Source organism: Hyalella azteca, unplaced genomic scaffold (assembly GCF_000764305.2).
Source record: "Hyalella azteca isolate HAZT.00-mixed unplaced genomic scaffold, Hazt_2.0.2 contig6253, whole genome shotgun sequence".
NCBI classification, from domain to species: domain Eukaryota; kingdom Metazoa; phylum Arthropoda; class Malacostraca; order Amphipoda; family Hyalellidae; genus Hyalella; species Hyalella azteca.
Window position 1 is genome coordinate 8,483 of NW_025936419.1, and position 15,073 is coordinate 23,555.

Genomic DNA, 15,073 nt, shown 5'->3' on the forward strand with positions numbered 1-15,073 from the left:
CTATGAGGCTATGCAAGATCGGTGGTTTTTAGATTAGCTTCCAAGGCTAGAATTGATGGACATGTTTCCTCTCTCTGATATAGTACCAAAAGATAAACAATGCATTGGCATTAGTGAACAAAGTCTAAATGGTTAATCTTATTTTACTCACCCAGTGGCTACTTGAAAGTTACCTAGAGCACAAGCACCAACAACTGATCAGTAGAACGCCTTAATATTGAATGGAATCTCTAACGGTTCCCGAGCTCGATCGACGATGTTGTCAGAAGTTGCGGGGGAAAGCTTTGAGCTTACTCTTATTATATGATTTACAGAATAATGTTATTTATTATTACCGGGGCTTAAAACTATTGTAAAATTATCGGAACATTTTATAGATATGGACTGGTCATGATTAACTGGCTTACAATGTTAATTATTTTTCTTCTAATTTATTCCATTTGATGTGGCCATCGGCCAGGGTTCACAAGAACAGTGCATATTTACGGCATTAAAATATTTAACAAAATACAGTTTTACACCTAATAATCTCTTGGATCACTACATATCAACACCATCTCAGCACAGGAGTACAAGATTTTGTATTGTGTGCTGGCATTCGATTTTACTCTATTCGGTTATGCCGGAATGGATCTTTTCTAGTAGTATGCGTTTGACTAGTATGCAAAAGATTTGATTGAAGAACACGATATATGTTTTTCTACAACAAGGCTACGAGTTCATCTATACTTATTGGCTTCCGAAGAATCATTGTTCTAACTATATAAATTTTTATGAGCTCAATTTCGATCTTTCAAACGCTGCGGAAATCTTTCAAACCAATACAACGCATATCCCAAACTACTCAAATACCTTAATTATAAAACAAGCGCTCGTCGCTTTCACTTAACTGAGGTGGCGCTGTATTTCCATTGCAGCATTAGTCCTGTATTATCCAAACCAATAGCGGGATGCAATTAACTCTTCAGTCAACCGCATTGTGAACGCTAATCCAAAGATTGGCTGCCTGCGAGATACATTACGTGGCTAAAAATTACTTCAACGGCTTCCTCTTCCTTCCAGCTTCAGACCTCTTTCAAAATAAATAGACTAGATAAATCACGTTAGCGATCATCTATCGGCCGCTTTCCAGTAACGTCAGCACTAAGCAGTCCGGGAGAATACATAGTTTTAAGTGTTAAATTTTTGGGAATACTTCTATAAATTTACTCGCATACATAGCAATAATAGCGTTGAATTACAATGCTTAGAGGATGTGCGAGCTGCACGTTTCAGGAGGTAAAATAAGATGCTTTCTTCTCAACAAATTTAATACAAAACATTCACGCACGAGTCACAATCCATATGAAGTTGATGAGATAATGGAAGATGAAGCATGATGAAATGCCCTCTAATACAAAACTTTCGATGCTCCTACATGTCTAGCTATAAATAAATACATTCCGTACGATGAAGAGCAACCGTGAGTGACTCATAGAATCTCTACTTTGACATCGGAGTATGTACACGCACATCACCCAGCGCACTCGTCACATGTGGTCTCAACATGCATTCGAAAGAAAATTACCCTATGAACTTTGCTCAAGTTACGTAACAACATTCAAATAACTATACAAGACTATAATCCTTACAATTCATCCTTGAAATCCTCGTCCTCTGACCCCCCGGCGTCTCCAGCAGGAGGTGGCGTGCTCTGGTATAGCTTGGCAATAATGGGCTGAACTACGTCCTCCAATTCCTTCTTCTGAGCTTGGAATTCTTCGGCCTCGGCTTCGGGGTGATCTTCCAGCCATTTAATCGCTTCATCAATGGCCCCTTCCATCTTTTCCTTTTCGTCGCCCGTAACCTTAGCGCCGAGTTTTTCCTTATCGTTGAGCTGATTCTTCAAGCTATATGCGTAAGACTCCAACTCATTCCGAGCATCCACTCGCTCCTTCAACTTCTTATCTTCATCAGCAAACATTTCAGCATCCTTTATCATTTTCTCGATATCCTCGGGTGTCAGTCTGTTCTGGTCGTTGGTGATGGTGATCTTTTCCTTGTTGCCAGTGCCTTTATCTTCAGCTGATACCTGCAGAATGCCGTTAGCATCAATCTCAAATGTGACTTCAATCTGGGGCACGCCACGCGGTGCGGGAGGAATACCAGTCAAATCGAATTTGCCAAGAACGTGATTGTCCTTGGTCATGGGCCTCTCGCCTTCGAAAACTTGGATGGTGACAGTGTGCTGGTTATCAGAAGCGGTCGAGAAGATCTGTGACTTCTTGGTGGGAATAACAGTATTTCTGTTGATGAGCTTCGTCATGACCCCACCGACTGTTTCAATACCCAGAGTATGAGGAGTGACGTCCAGAAGAACCAGGTCGCTGTATCGTCCTCGCCAGACAGAACTCCGGCCTGCACAGCGGCACCGTAGGCAACAGCTTCTTCGGGGTTAATACCTCGAGAAGGCTCCTTACCATTGAAGAACTCCTTGACTAGCTGTTGGACCTTGGGAATACGTGTGGAGCCACCAACGAGCACAATTTCGTGAATATCCTTCTTCTGCAGCTCGGAATCTTCAAGGACCTTTTGCACAGGCTTTAAGGTAGATTTGAATAGATCCATGTTGAGTTCTTCGAACTTAGCACGAGTGAGCGTTTCGGAGAAATCTTCACCCTCGAAGAAAGATTCAATTTCAAGCCTCACTTGATGGCTGGCAGAAAGTGCACGCTTGGCCTTTTCTACTTCACGTCGGAGCTTTTGGACAGCTCTGTTATCCTTTCTGATGTCCTTGCCATGCTTCTTGTACAGCTTAATGAAGTGTCCCATGACTCTCTGGTCGAAATCTTCACCACCCAAATGGTCATCACCATTCGTGGCCTTAACTTCGAAAACACCTGAATCAATGGTAAGGAGAGACACATCGAAGGTGCCGCCACCAAGACTGAAGACAACGATGTTCTCCTCGCTATCTTTCTTGTCAATGCCATAAGCGATGGCAGCAGCGGTGGGCTCGTCGATGATCCTCATGACAGTGAGACCAGCAATAACACCAGCATCCTTGGTCGCCTGTCGCTGAGCGTCATTGAAATACGCAGGCACGGTGACGACAGCGTGCGTCACTTCCTTGCCCAAGTAGGCCTCTGCAACTTCCTTCATCTTGCCCAGAACCATGGCACTGATTTCTTCTGCAGCAAACACTCTGTCGCCTTGAGAAGTGGCCACCTTGATGTGAGGTTTGTTGCTCTTCTTAATAACCTTGAATGGGAAGAGCTTGATGTCGTTTTGCACGGTTTTGTCGTTCCATTTTCTGCCAATAAGTCTCTTGGCATCAAATACTGTGTTTTCAGGGTTAGTTGTCAGATGATTCATGGCAGCATCTCCTATGAGACGTTCACCGTCTTGCGTGAAGGCCACATATGAAGGAGTAATGCGATTACCGTGGTCATTCGCGATGATCTCAACACGCCCATTCTTGAAAATACCAACACTGTAAAATAAAATTGGATTAATAACTCAAAATTTCAAATCGAGAAGTAAAGAACACATTAGGTGCTAAAATACTCATCTATAAACCAGGAACAAATACGGGCTATTTCAGCCGAGGTTCTTACTATTCCTTTTACAACGCATCTCAGTTGCGCAGTCAAATAACGAGTTTTTTCCCTATCGTCAATTTTGCTAGAGTACAAGATGACTTTCCAGTTTGGCCAATAACCTTACATGCCACAATATTTTTGAAGGTTCAGAACACGTTTTTAGCCACATAATCCTGTTTCCCAAGCTAGCATAAATAAATTAAATAAATATTCTTACTACCGGCAGATGAGAAGTATATATGTGCAAATTTCTTTCTTTAATTTCACATGTACATATACTGATATACCTAATAGTAATTACGTAACGGATGGCAAGTTTTGAGCCTTTCCTAAAATTGAAAATGTATTCCGTTATTGAAGAATTACTCGATTAATGTAATTACATACATACAATGTAATACAATATACATACAATGTTGAAATTGGCAGATGTTCAATGCAAACATTTAAAAACAAGTGCATAATACACAGCCATCCTAAGTATCCAACAAAAATCATCAATTCTCATTTACAACCCAGTTACAAATTGAAAATTCAACATCTCAAAAAGAGCTACTAGTAACAGCCACTTGAAAAATTCGAGTTACATTTTTCATTAGATGAAGGCCTTTCAATCTTCTAGTCACCAAACTCAATATTACAACCCAATATTATCTATTTTACAATCACACATGTGTAAACTCATGAATTCACAAATAAATTAGCAGTAGTTATTTGCATCTTAATTATTGAACATCTGCATGAATTAGCTACAATTCACTCTAGTTTCAAGTACTTAAACAATGATCCATAATTAAAGGATAAAAATCAAAGTATTTGATAATGCTCTGACACTAGATAAAATTTATTTTACATTTCATATAAAAATCTGTCTCTGTAAGCTAGCCCATGGAGACAAGCTAGTATTCATTCAAGTGTAGAGAATATGAAGCTCTCACCATGAGTATGTGGTTCCCAAATCGATTCCAATCACTGTGCCAAAATCTTCCTTTTTGCCTTTAGCTTCAATGCTGCTGAACACAACAGCAGCAATGCACAGCAGCCTCAGCGTTCTATGCAGCATCTTGTTTGTCTTCAAAAATACCCTGCAAGAGAAACTGTCATTAATCGCTGTCGAAGATACCCTAGATACAAGGGCTGCACTTGGCTATGTGTCACTGCACTGCAGAGGTTGCCATTTGGTGGGTTATCTCTACTCAAACTTTCGTTGGGGATTATAAGGACAATACAAGAGGCACCACGTCAATTGTGTTAGAATACGATGCAGAAATGCGATGTAGAATTTTTATAATGCTGTAACTTATCAGATTTTCCCACCATAGTCCAATAAAGATTGGGGAAGTTCAGCAAATGAATGGCACCACGGATTCCCAACAAAATCAGCGCTGTACTGCGTGGTTAGCCGCAAATAGTGGAGTTGCACCACCGAAACGAAGCAGGGACACTTACTGACAACGTTCAAAACAACTAGCGCCAATTCCTTATCAGGACAATAATATTACAAAGCATCTTTGAAATGCGACCGTATGGTTCACCTGGTCGTTAAAGGGTTAACTATCACTTACAGCATAATTACGCACCCTGTACATCTTACCCAGGGCAGAGATTAACGAAACTTCGCTAAGCACACGTAACTTTTCGTACTTATGTTCAAAAAGTTACGTATTGCCTAAGTCAGTCAAAATTTGGCATTAACAAAACTGTCTTACGCAAGACTCATCTGAAATGGTATTATCGAAACCATCCAACTAACTGACCAATCAGAGGCTTCGAATTTGCCATTCCTAGCTCCTGTCGACTCAGTACGCAGTGCGCGTGGATGAATGGAGGTTGTATTGTGTCAGCGTCATCTGCGTTGACTGACTAGGGAGCATATGGAGAAATGAGTGAGACGTTGTCTAAATAGCAATGACAACGCCTTGATTGTAATTTTTGCAATCAAAGCAAAAAATTACATTTTTGCCATTCAAAATTTGAGGACTTTTTAGAGAGCTACCTAGAATTTAGACCATTTTGTGAGTTGGAGTTCTTGTGAGTTGGAGTTCAACTATTAGCGGAGAAAGAAAGGAATTTGTGTACGTAGCTAGAAAAATTGTTGGCTTGTCAAACTCCACATAGTTTTGAATCAAAAAAGTCATGAAGATATTATTTTAGTGAATGATCATAAAACTCTTAGATACGAATATCAAGATTTGCTTGCAAATCAAACACAAAAGGAAAAGAAATTAACTGGCATAACTTAATTAACATAACATAACATAGTGATCTCGGCGCTGAAGTGTAGGCCTGATGTGGCCTGTCGCCGATTCTTTTTCTTTTCGTGCCTTGTTCACAGAAGATCTAAAATCGTGTCAATTGACCGGATCTTTTCATGACTGACGATAGTTTGAAGTAGCTGCTAGACTTCCACCGAGTTCGATAAGGTGCTAGACATTTCAAATTTGAACATATATTTTTCCATAGCTTTATCTAGTCTCATCTTGAACGCGTTCATACTTGGAGCGCCAACGATGACATCGGGGAGACTGTTCCACATGTCGGTTATTCGAAGCGAGAAGAAATTTTGTCGCGTGGAGAAGTTGCAGCGAAATTTTTTTAGCTTATAGCCGTGGCCCCTAGTGTTGGTTCTTGTTTCAAATTCTAGTAATCCTTCGGGGACCTTGTATAGACCATGAGTATACTTGTATACTTCAATGAGGTCCCCACGCAGACGTCGATAACTGAGGCTTGGAAGCTTCATAATCTTCAATCTTTCTTCATAGGACTTGCCCTTAAAGCCTGGAATTATCCTTGTTGCACGTCTTTGAACATTCTCTAATAAATTTCTGTCCTTTTCAAATCTCGGTGACCACACGTTTCCAAACTCTAGATTCGGGCGCACGACAGCAACAAACAACTGCTTCATCGCTTCTGCATCTAGGAACTCGTATGAGCGTCTGATTAGTCCAAGAAGTTTGTTGGATGTGTTAGCTTGCGTTTCAACATGCTTAGACATCCAATAAGCTCGGACTTGTATCCCAAAAATAGACGTTCCTGATTCTATGTCAATTTTGTCTGCTATATTGCTGAGCCACACAGCTATCCTCTCGGAGGAGTTCAGTTCAATATTATAGTAAATAGCTCAATAAACTATGACCATAACCATAAGAACGTTAGCCAGCTGGTCCTGCATGCTAACTTAGCGTCGGTCGAAGAAGGGCGTTAGCGTGAAGCGCTGCGTGAGCATTTGCCGGCGCTGAGCTTTAGGGTACGGCCAGACTAAAAGCGTTGGCGTGTACGCAGGCGTACGCGCGCTCACGCTGCGATATTATATGTATGTATTTCTACCAGAGTGGCCACACTAAACGCTTACGCGCTGAAGGTGCCTCAAGCGTACACACGCGTTGCCGCGCGGTGGAAAATCGACATTACTCTAGACAAATATTTCGACGCGGACACGCGCGTTCAGTGTCCTTGAAGCAGCCATGAGAGAAGGATGTCGACGCATTGCTCTCGTCAGTTGAGGCGGTACCTGCAATCTGGGATTCCTCTCACCCACAGCACAGTGATGGGACAAACATCAGCATCCACTGGTCTATGATAGCTGATGCACTCAATATTTCAGCTAATAACAGTAATAATACATTCTTTTATTAAACAAAGAGAATAGAAGTGAACGAACTTAGCACTCAGAGCACTAGGATATTCTTATTGTTTATTTAGAGCATATGATACTGCCAAGCAACTTTTCCTGCATCTGATACGAAATAATTTGTGAATTTNGGATCCGGCCTTTGGAACCCGATCTTTCCATAGCTGACGATTGATTGAGATAGCTGCTGGACTTATTGCCTGGTCCGTAATTTGCTAGGCAATTTAAGACTGAACATATGCTCCTGCATAGCTTCGTCTAGTCTGTTTTTGAAGATGTTCATACTCGGAGCGATATTTGTATTGAGGAGAGATGTGTATAAGAGATAACTGAAACCCTTTATACTCATGAAAATAGTTACGACCCTGCCTATGCTAAATAAAATAGTTCAGTTTAGCTTTCTCTCTTCTCTAATGTCCATGTTTAGGCAGCCTCTACTCAACTGTAAATGAACCTCGCCGGTGCCGAAAAATTTTAAATCCTTAAGTTATCCTCATGACATAAATTTTTGACTAAATATTTTTGAGCGTATAAAAATTGCGAATAGAAAGTTCAATTATGTCACTCCTTCACGCTTGCCACAGAGCGCCCATTTGTTGACTTCAATCGAATTTGGGTGGAGTGAATTTAGCCAGTGGGTTCATCCGCTGTTCTTTGTAACAACGCATTTCATTCATTTTTTTAGTTAAATATGAATACATTTTTCACTAAGATAAACAAAAAAGCGGCCATGATTTGGCCTAGAAATTGCATCCGGAATTCTTAACTTTAAATTAATCATTTCACGTTCCTTTACTATTACTTTCTATCAATTATAGACGGTTCAGGTATAGATGGTTAATAAACGCCCCATACATTCATGTAAAAATATGATTGGATAGTAAAATCTGCGATTTAAACTCATTATGGCTTTAATGATAGACAAATTATTTATTTATGATAAGAGCAAACTTATACGGTGAATTAACCGAAAATTGTCTGGGAGCTGCCCTTGCATATTTAATAAGCATCAGTGTCAGTGGTACTCGAGTTGGCACTGCGCTAAGCGGCTCAGGTGATGCACCATCATTCAATTAAAGCAATGTTGTACTGTCCCTAAATGTATTTTCTTAAGTTTAAGCAACAGAAGAGCTTGTTTCGAGATTTTAGTATATAAATGGGAAAAATTCAGCCATTTTGGAAAATACTATTAGTTATTATCTAGCGGCAGCGATAAAAAATACACGACGACTGGTTCGCCACCCGCCAGCCTGCTTATAATGGAACCCCTGCAATGGACAGCAAAGATTTGTGGTTGTCTTTCAGCGATATTGAAAGAACAAAAACACAAAAGAACGTTTAAATACAAATAACAAAAGGACGTTTAAATCTGTACAGTTATCTGTTAAATCTGATACAAAAGAACGTTTAAATCTGTTTCAACGTTGCTAAAAACTCCTTCGTCAGTTTTATTTATAAGATGTAGCGTATTTACCAGAAGGTTTCAACTAATTGTAATTATCAGTAGTAGTGAGTGTTCATAAATGAACAACTAAGTCGGTATAATTGACGATAAATCAATATTGAGCAACACGCTTTTTTTGCAATGTATGATATATAAATCACCGACTGACTAAAGCACACGGTATATTTGATATATAACTAACTAAATCCCGGTATACTATTCTTGCGCACGCTACTATTAATCATTCTATATCACTTCTTCCTTCTCGTAACATCCACTAAAGACTTAGCATAGGACAGTTCATTGAATTTACTATTTTGTTGTGGGATCATAACCACACTACCTATAAAGGCATCTATAAAAACGTACTAGGAAAATGGAAGAAAAGTAAATTTCAAGAGATCATTAACAATAGTATATTCTTTTCTCTGAGATGAAAATTGCGAATTGATGAAGAATGCAAAACTAACTTACGACACTCGCCCTGCTTTTTCCAGATTGACACGCTCTACGGCGACAGTGCCATTCTGTCGAAGCTCATAGTGCGTCCTCGATCACTGCCAGAACTCAACTTTGAGAAATTTTTTTCTCAAAAAGCATCGTTTAGCACGATCACATATTATGCCCATGTTGAATTATTGACAAAATTCTATCACAATTCACCGTGTTGCAAGTAAATCAATAGTTTTATATTGCTTCGGCACACTCAAAACGTCTACCGAACTCCACTTACGACACATCCGAGCAGGCGTAGAGCTACGTACGGCTTTTTGTACGTAGCTTCCCGCGCAAATGTTTTGATAATACCACCGCTAGTGTTACTTCTTCATATCAGCACTTACGCCACACGTAAGTCGCTACGTGTACTTAGCGATGTTTTGATAATCCGGCCCCTGGATGTCCTTGCGGCCTACCCGGTCTATTGCGCCTGTCTGCTGCTACTGTTTTGACAGTTGTCAGCTCCTGATTTGTCAGTTACGTTTAGAGGTACGACCATACGACTTGGAATATTGCCGTGTTCATTTCTGTTGCCGTTCAAAATATTGAATATAATTGTTAACTTACGGAATTTATCAGCTTATAGCGTTTCTTTATAGTTCTACCGTCCATTCGTTATCTTCGATTCGTCTCTGAGTTTGAACTTCACCTCCGAGATTTTTTTGCTCACCGGGAGATCTTACCGTGGATTCAGAATAAAATAAATTAAAACAGTAATTTTTGCGTTCTTTCCTTACACTATTCTCTCACTCAGAATAAATTTTCCGGTCCCGGTAGCATTCAACATGATAAGTATACTGGATAAGCGCCGCAGCTGCCTCTATATATCCCGACTCGAGAAGTAAGCTGGATACGCGCCCCAACTACCCCTATGTATATACTGATGCGATTGGTATATTGAATACGCCCTCGGCAGCCCCTATACACAATATCTCGGCACGATAAGTATACGGGACACGCGCTCCAATAGCCCCTATATACTATATCCCGACACGAATTGTGTCCTAGGTAGAAGCGCTGCACGTTCATTGCATCCTCACAGGGTACCTGATCCTGCTCTTCAATACTGCCGAGTGACATGCTTCGTATTTATCAATATCAGGTGAACAATTAGCATGCGAACACGATAGTGATATTACGCATATTACAGCAAGTGGATAGAGTTATGTTTATTTCAGATATATTCCATAAATAAAAACTTTCATTGAAAAGTGCACCTCCTTTTACGCTATTGAATTACATTAGGCACTTACGTGTACGATGACGCAGCTCTGAAGTATTCCCAGTCAACGAACTCCTAGGATGGCTATATATAGTCAGCAGGTATACAAGATTCACACACGAAGATATACAGGTTAGGATAACTAAATATAGTAACCAGGTTCACACATCAAGATACACAGGCACGAGCGAACACTTTACTGTGCCAACAACACTACACTCTGAAGACATTTTTCTGAATCTTGTAAGTTTGTGATCAAGCGTGCAGCTTAGCGCGTCGCAGATAACGGCTATAACGGCAACAGATAACGGCGCATACCGGAGTAGCCACCACAACCCCCGATCTCGGTTATCCACTCGCTCGTGTTAAGTTATAATTGTAGTAATTACCGAATGGGCATCGCTAATGCCGAGTAAACTGGCCAAGAAAATCCTCTTCTGACATGAAGCCACGATGGTGAATCCCCAAGCAGATGCGGCATGCGTGTTGTATCCACGATACGAGACTGGAACTTGCGTGAGGCATGCGTGCTGTAACCACGATACGAGACTGGAACTTGCGTGAGGCATGCGTGTTGTAACCACGATACGAAACGAACTTGCGTGAGGCATGCGTGTTGTATCCACGATACGAGGCTGGAACTTGCGTGAGGCATGCGTGTTGTAACCACGATACGAGACTGGAACTTGCGTGAGGCATGCGTGTTGTATCCACGATACGAGACTGGAACTTACGTGAGGCATGCGTGTTGTAACCACGATACGAAACGAACTTGCGTGAGGCATGCAAGACTGGAACTTGCGTGAGGCATGCGTGTTGTATCCACGATACGAGACTGGAACTTGCGTGAGGCATGCGTGTTGTATCCACGATACGAGACTGGGATTATGTGAGGCGCTCACGTATTTCGAACGATTGACACGCTATGCTGATAAGCGCTAAGTTTGCTTAATGTTGTTGTTGCCTTGTGTTGTTGAATTTAACGTAATAATAAACGTTAAAAAAACTTTTTAAAGACAACACCTCTAAAAAACCCAGTGTCACCAATGGAAAACATGTACAATGAATTTCTAATTTTAATTTCGAATATTAAAAAAATTATTTTTTTATTATTTTAATAAATAAAAGAAATTAGAATTTCAAAATTAATTATTCTTTCAATTGATTCATGCATTGTCTTCGACTTTACGCAAGTGTGCAAAATTTCAGATCGATTGGAGAGGTAGAAGTGTGTTAAATATCGATTATAAGATTTGTAGCAGACAGACAAACAAACAACAAGAAGAGAAGTTAAAGAGAAGTGTTGTAAAAAGCTTTCTAACTTCTAAAAATGTACATTTAATAATTTAAGAATTAACGTACGATGTATCCTGTTTGTAATGGTGTCCCCTATTTTATACGCAATTTCATTACAGAAATGTTTAAGTGTACTCATTATTTTCTGAATCACGAGGTACGACGTTGAGGACAGCGCCACAACGGACAGTGTTGTATTTTTCCACGTGATCCCTCAGGAATGCCCATGGCCCGTCTCGGGGCGACAGCAATGATGTGTTCAGCCTTTACGACACCGACCGACTGATGGCCTTCATCAGCAACTGCGACATCGCCTGAGAATTTGCCAGGGCATGAGCTGCTAAAAGGAGAGCTCTTAGGACGCCGGAGACTTCATTGACACTTCCGGTAATAAAACTTTGTCTTCTGCCAACAAAGCTATGCCTTCTGGCAACAGAAACATGTCTTCTGGCAACAAAATCCTGTTTCCAGGTATCAAAGCCTTGTCTTCTGGCAACAAAACTTTGCCTTTCGGCAGCAAAATCACGTCCCCTGGCAACTAAACCTTGTCTTTTGGCAGCAAAAGCTTGTTTGCCGGCCAAAAACTTGTCTTCCGGTCCGGCAACAAAACCTTTGTCTTGCGGCAACGAAACTTTATCTTCCGGCAACTGAACCATTTGTTCTGGCAAAAATCTTGTCTCCAGGCAACTTCTTGTGAATGACCGTCTTGTATTAAATTATACTTTATTCGTGTTAATCACTCTCAAGTTACAACTGAACCATTTGCATGATCCAACAACCATACACGCAAGACATGTTCGACGTTCAAAAAGTACCGCTGCAATTCACGTGTCACGACTAACGAATGCAACAATTTCATCTCCTGTCCATTGTACAACAATATCTAACGCAAATAATAATGAACAACTTCACCCGTTAATTCGAAACATGTTCGAAATTCATTTGATTGGTCCTGCGCGCGTCTCACACGTCAGTGTTGGTCAATTTGCAATCGGAGGAAGAATCACTCTCAGTGTTTACCTATTCTTCATGTTGATCTAGACGCTTCCCTTATTTCAACAGCAGAGTTTTAAGGAAGCATTCAGTTATACTGCACAAAAAATAAATGGAAATATGCAACATAACTATTTTACTTAATAAAAAATCTTTTTCACTTATGATTGAAAGAGTCGCAAATGTCTTTGAACTCGTAGATCAGAATGGAATACAGACGAATACAGCAAAACCATTAAAAATGGGATAAATTCATTCCCTTTTTCAATCGAATTGGTGGTTGACCACTCGTCCGAAACGGACGGTGGTTGAGAAACGAGATACTACTAAACAGATATTCCATTACAAAAATTGGGCTCTAGCGAACGTTCCATTCTACTGAACGGACCTTCCAACGAAAGTGAAGAAACAAAACATTAGAATGAAAAATTATGATTTATCAGAGACACCCCCTCTCTCTTCTCCATTCCATCTTGGTCTTATTTTCTTTTCGATTCATCATGTAAAATTATGTCCATCAAGCTTTCTATAGCAACTACATATGCAGCCCGCACAGGTGAGCAGAATAGGTTTTTACGTGGTAATTTTTTTACCATTCAAAGAATAAATCATTTTAGGAATGAAATGATATCAAAGAATATTGATAATTAATATCAACCACAAATGAAGAACTTATCTACTGGCTTACGATGAACTTGTGATGAAAGCGATACTTTCCCCGCGAAATTCGGCTTATCATATCACGGCTTGTAAAACAGATAAGGGATCAGAGCTGAAGATCTGACATCCTGTTTCTTATCTAAACAAATAAAGCTGATACGGCGAATTCGTCCATATTCGTAACATTATTGTGTCATATTCAAATCCTTAGATAAAGTTGTAATTCAAATGGATTTTTCATAGCACCTGAACTAATGGGCAGATTCTGTCAATCTGTTTAATGCTTTTCTTACCTTTTGTGTGCGTCTTCCCTATCCTATAACCAAATGGTCGAACAATCGATCTGGTCAACACAGTCATGTCAGATTCAACGAAATTTCGCTTTGACGTTGACTTAAGCAAAATGTTTTTCATATTATTGAAATTGCGAAGGGATAAATTAATTTTGCAGTTTTGATGCAATTCATTGAAATAGTGAACATTTTTATTAGCACGCGATCGACAGCTGCCAATAGTCATCAAAGACTGAATAACCTTCTGAGCGAAACACTTCACACCAAATATCAAGAAAACATCAAACCTAATCAATTAAACATATATCACCACTCCAGCAGCAATATAAAATAACATACACAAAAAGTTGCATCCGGTTGTATTTTCTTGCATTTTATTTTAAACTCATATTATTCCAATACAACAAAATGAACAACCTCGAGCATGTATGAGTGTAACAAAGATATTAATAGAATGTGCCAAGAAGTAAATAAATTGCTGACTTTGTTGATACGTATTATTGATTAAAAATTTTTTTAATTTCATACATTACATTTTGTACTATGTACTTGATACATTAAAACTACTAAAAAACTACTATAGAGGCGTGCAACCTTCGCGTATATTTGTGGTTCGAGGAGCTCATTGGTTGATATAATTTTTTAATTGATTTCACGAGAAATTCTCTGTTAATATGATACGTTTGCTGTTTTTGCTATTCATTTTTGTAATTTTTACGAGTGTTACACAACGGCACTTGTAATCTGAGAAGATTGAGCTGTGAACTTAGACATTTGTTCTCATTACAATCACAAAATAATTTCCTTTGTGAGTAACGAGAGGCATAATACTGTAAAAGGATCGTTCCGAATTATGTTTATCGGGAAATGAATGGCTGCTTCTTGAAGCCCATACTTTTTATTTTTAAGAATTTAATTTTATAAGACAAGAAATATTTTATTGCAGTTAGTTTGTTTCATTGTAGATGTGAATGTCATCAAAAAGATGCACAGAAGAATTCCTAGCTACGCACTGGATACCTATAGGAAGATACAGTAACTCTAACAAAGAATTGATATTATGTAATATTTATTCAACTTCATTTAAAATGTTTTCAAATGTTTATTTTCTATTCATTTTGGAAAATATTCAGGAATTTCCGTTCTAGTCGATAACACAGGCAAATAGCAAAACTGATGTTATCAGATCCAGTCCGTCTGTAACGACGCAGAGCACTTAATTTAAGATAATGATTTTCACAGGGTGCTTGCCTTTTTTGTCAAAACAACCCATTTTGTTACAAACAGCATCCAGGTAATGAATGGCTGATGAATCTAAGACTCATAGGTTGATCTTTATGTTAAACCCAGTCAATCAGGTCTCGATCGATCGACGAAGATTGATGTAGTTCGATCAAGAATATTGATGCAGATTCCTGCTTCATCGACGAAGGCAAAACCCAATTTGGATAGGGA

The 15,073-nt window shown here is 39.5% G+C and overlaps 1 protein-coding gene across 1 annotated transcript; it reads right to left on the reverse strand.

The window, feature by feature from the left end:
* Positions 1-1,292: 1,292 nt before the first annotated feature.
* LOC108674273 (endoplasmic reticulum chaperone BiP-like) lies at positions 1,293-4,662 on the reverse strand. The gene is given in 3 exon segments (XM_018162213.1): positions 1,293-2,367; positions 2,370-3,472; positions 4,520-4,662. Coding segments are annotated over 3 exon segments (1,968 nt in total). The 5' UTR covers positions 4,645-4,662; the 3' UTR covers positions 1,293-1,627.
* Positions 4,663-15,073: the final 10,411 nt, after the last annotated feature.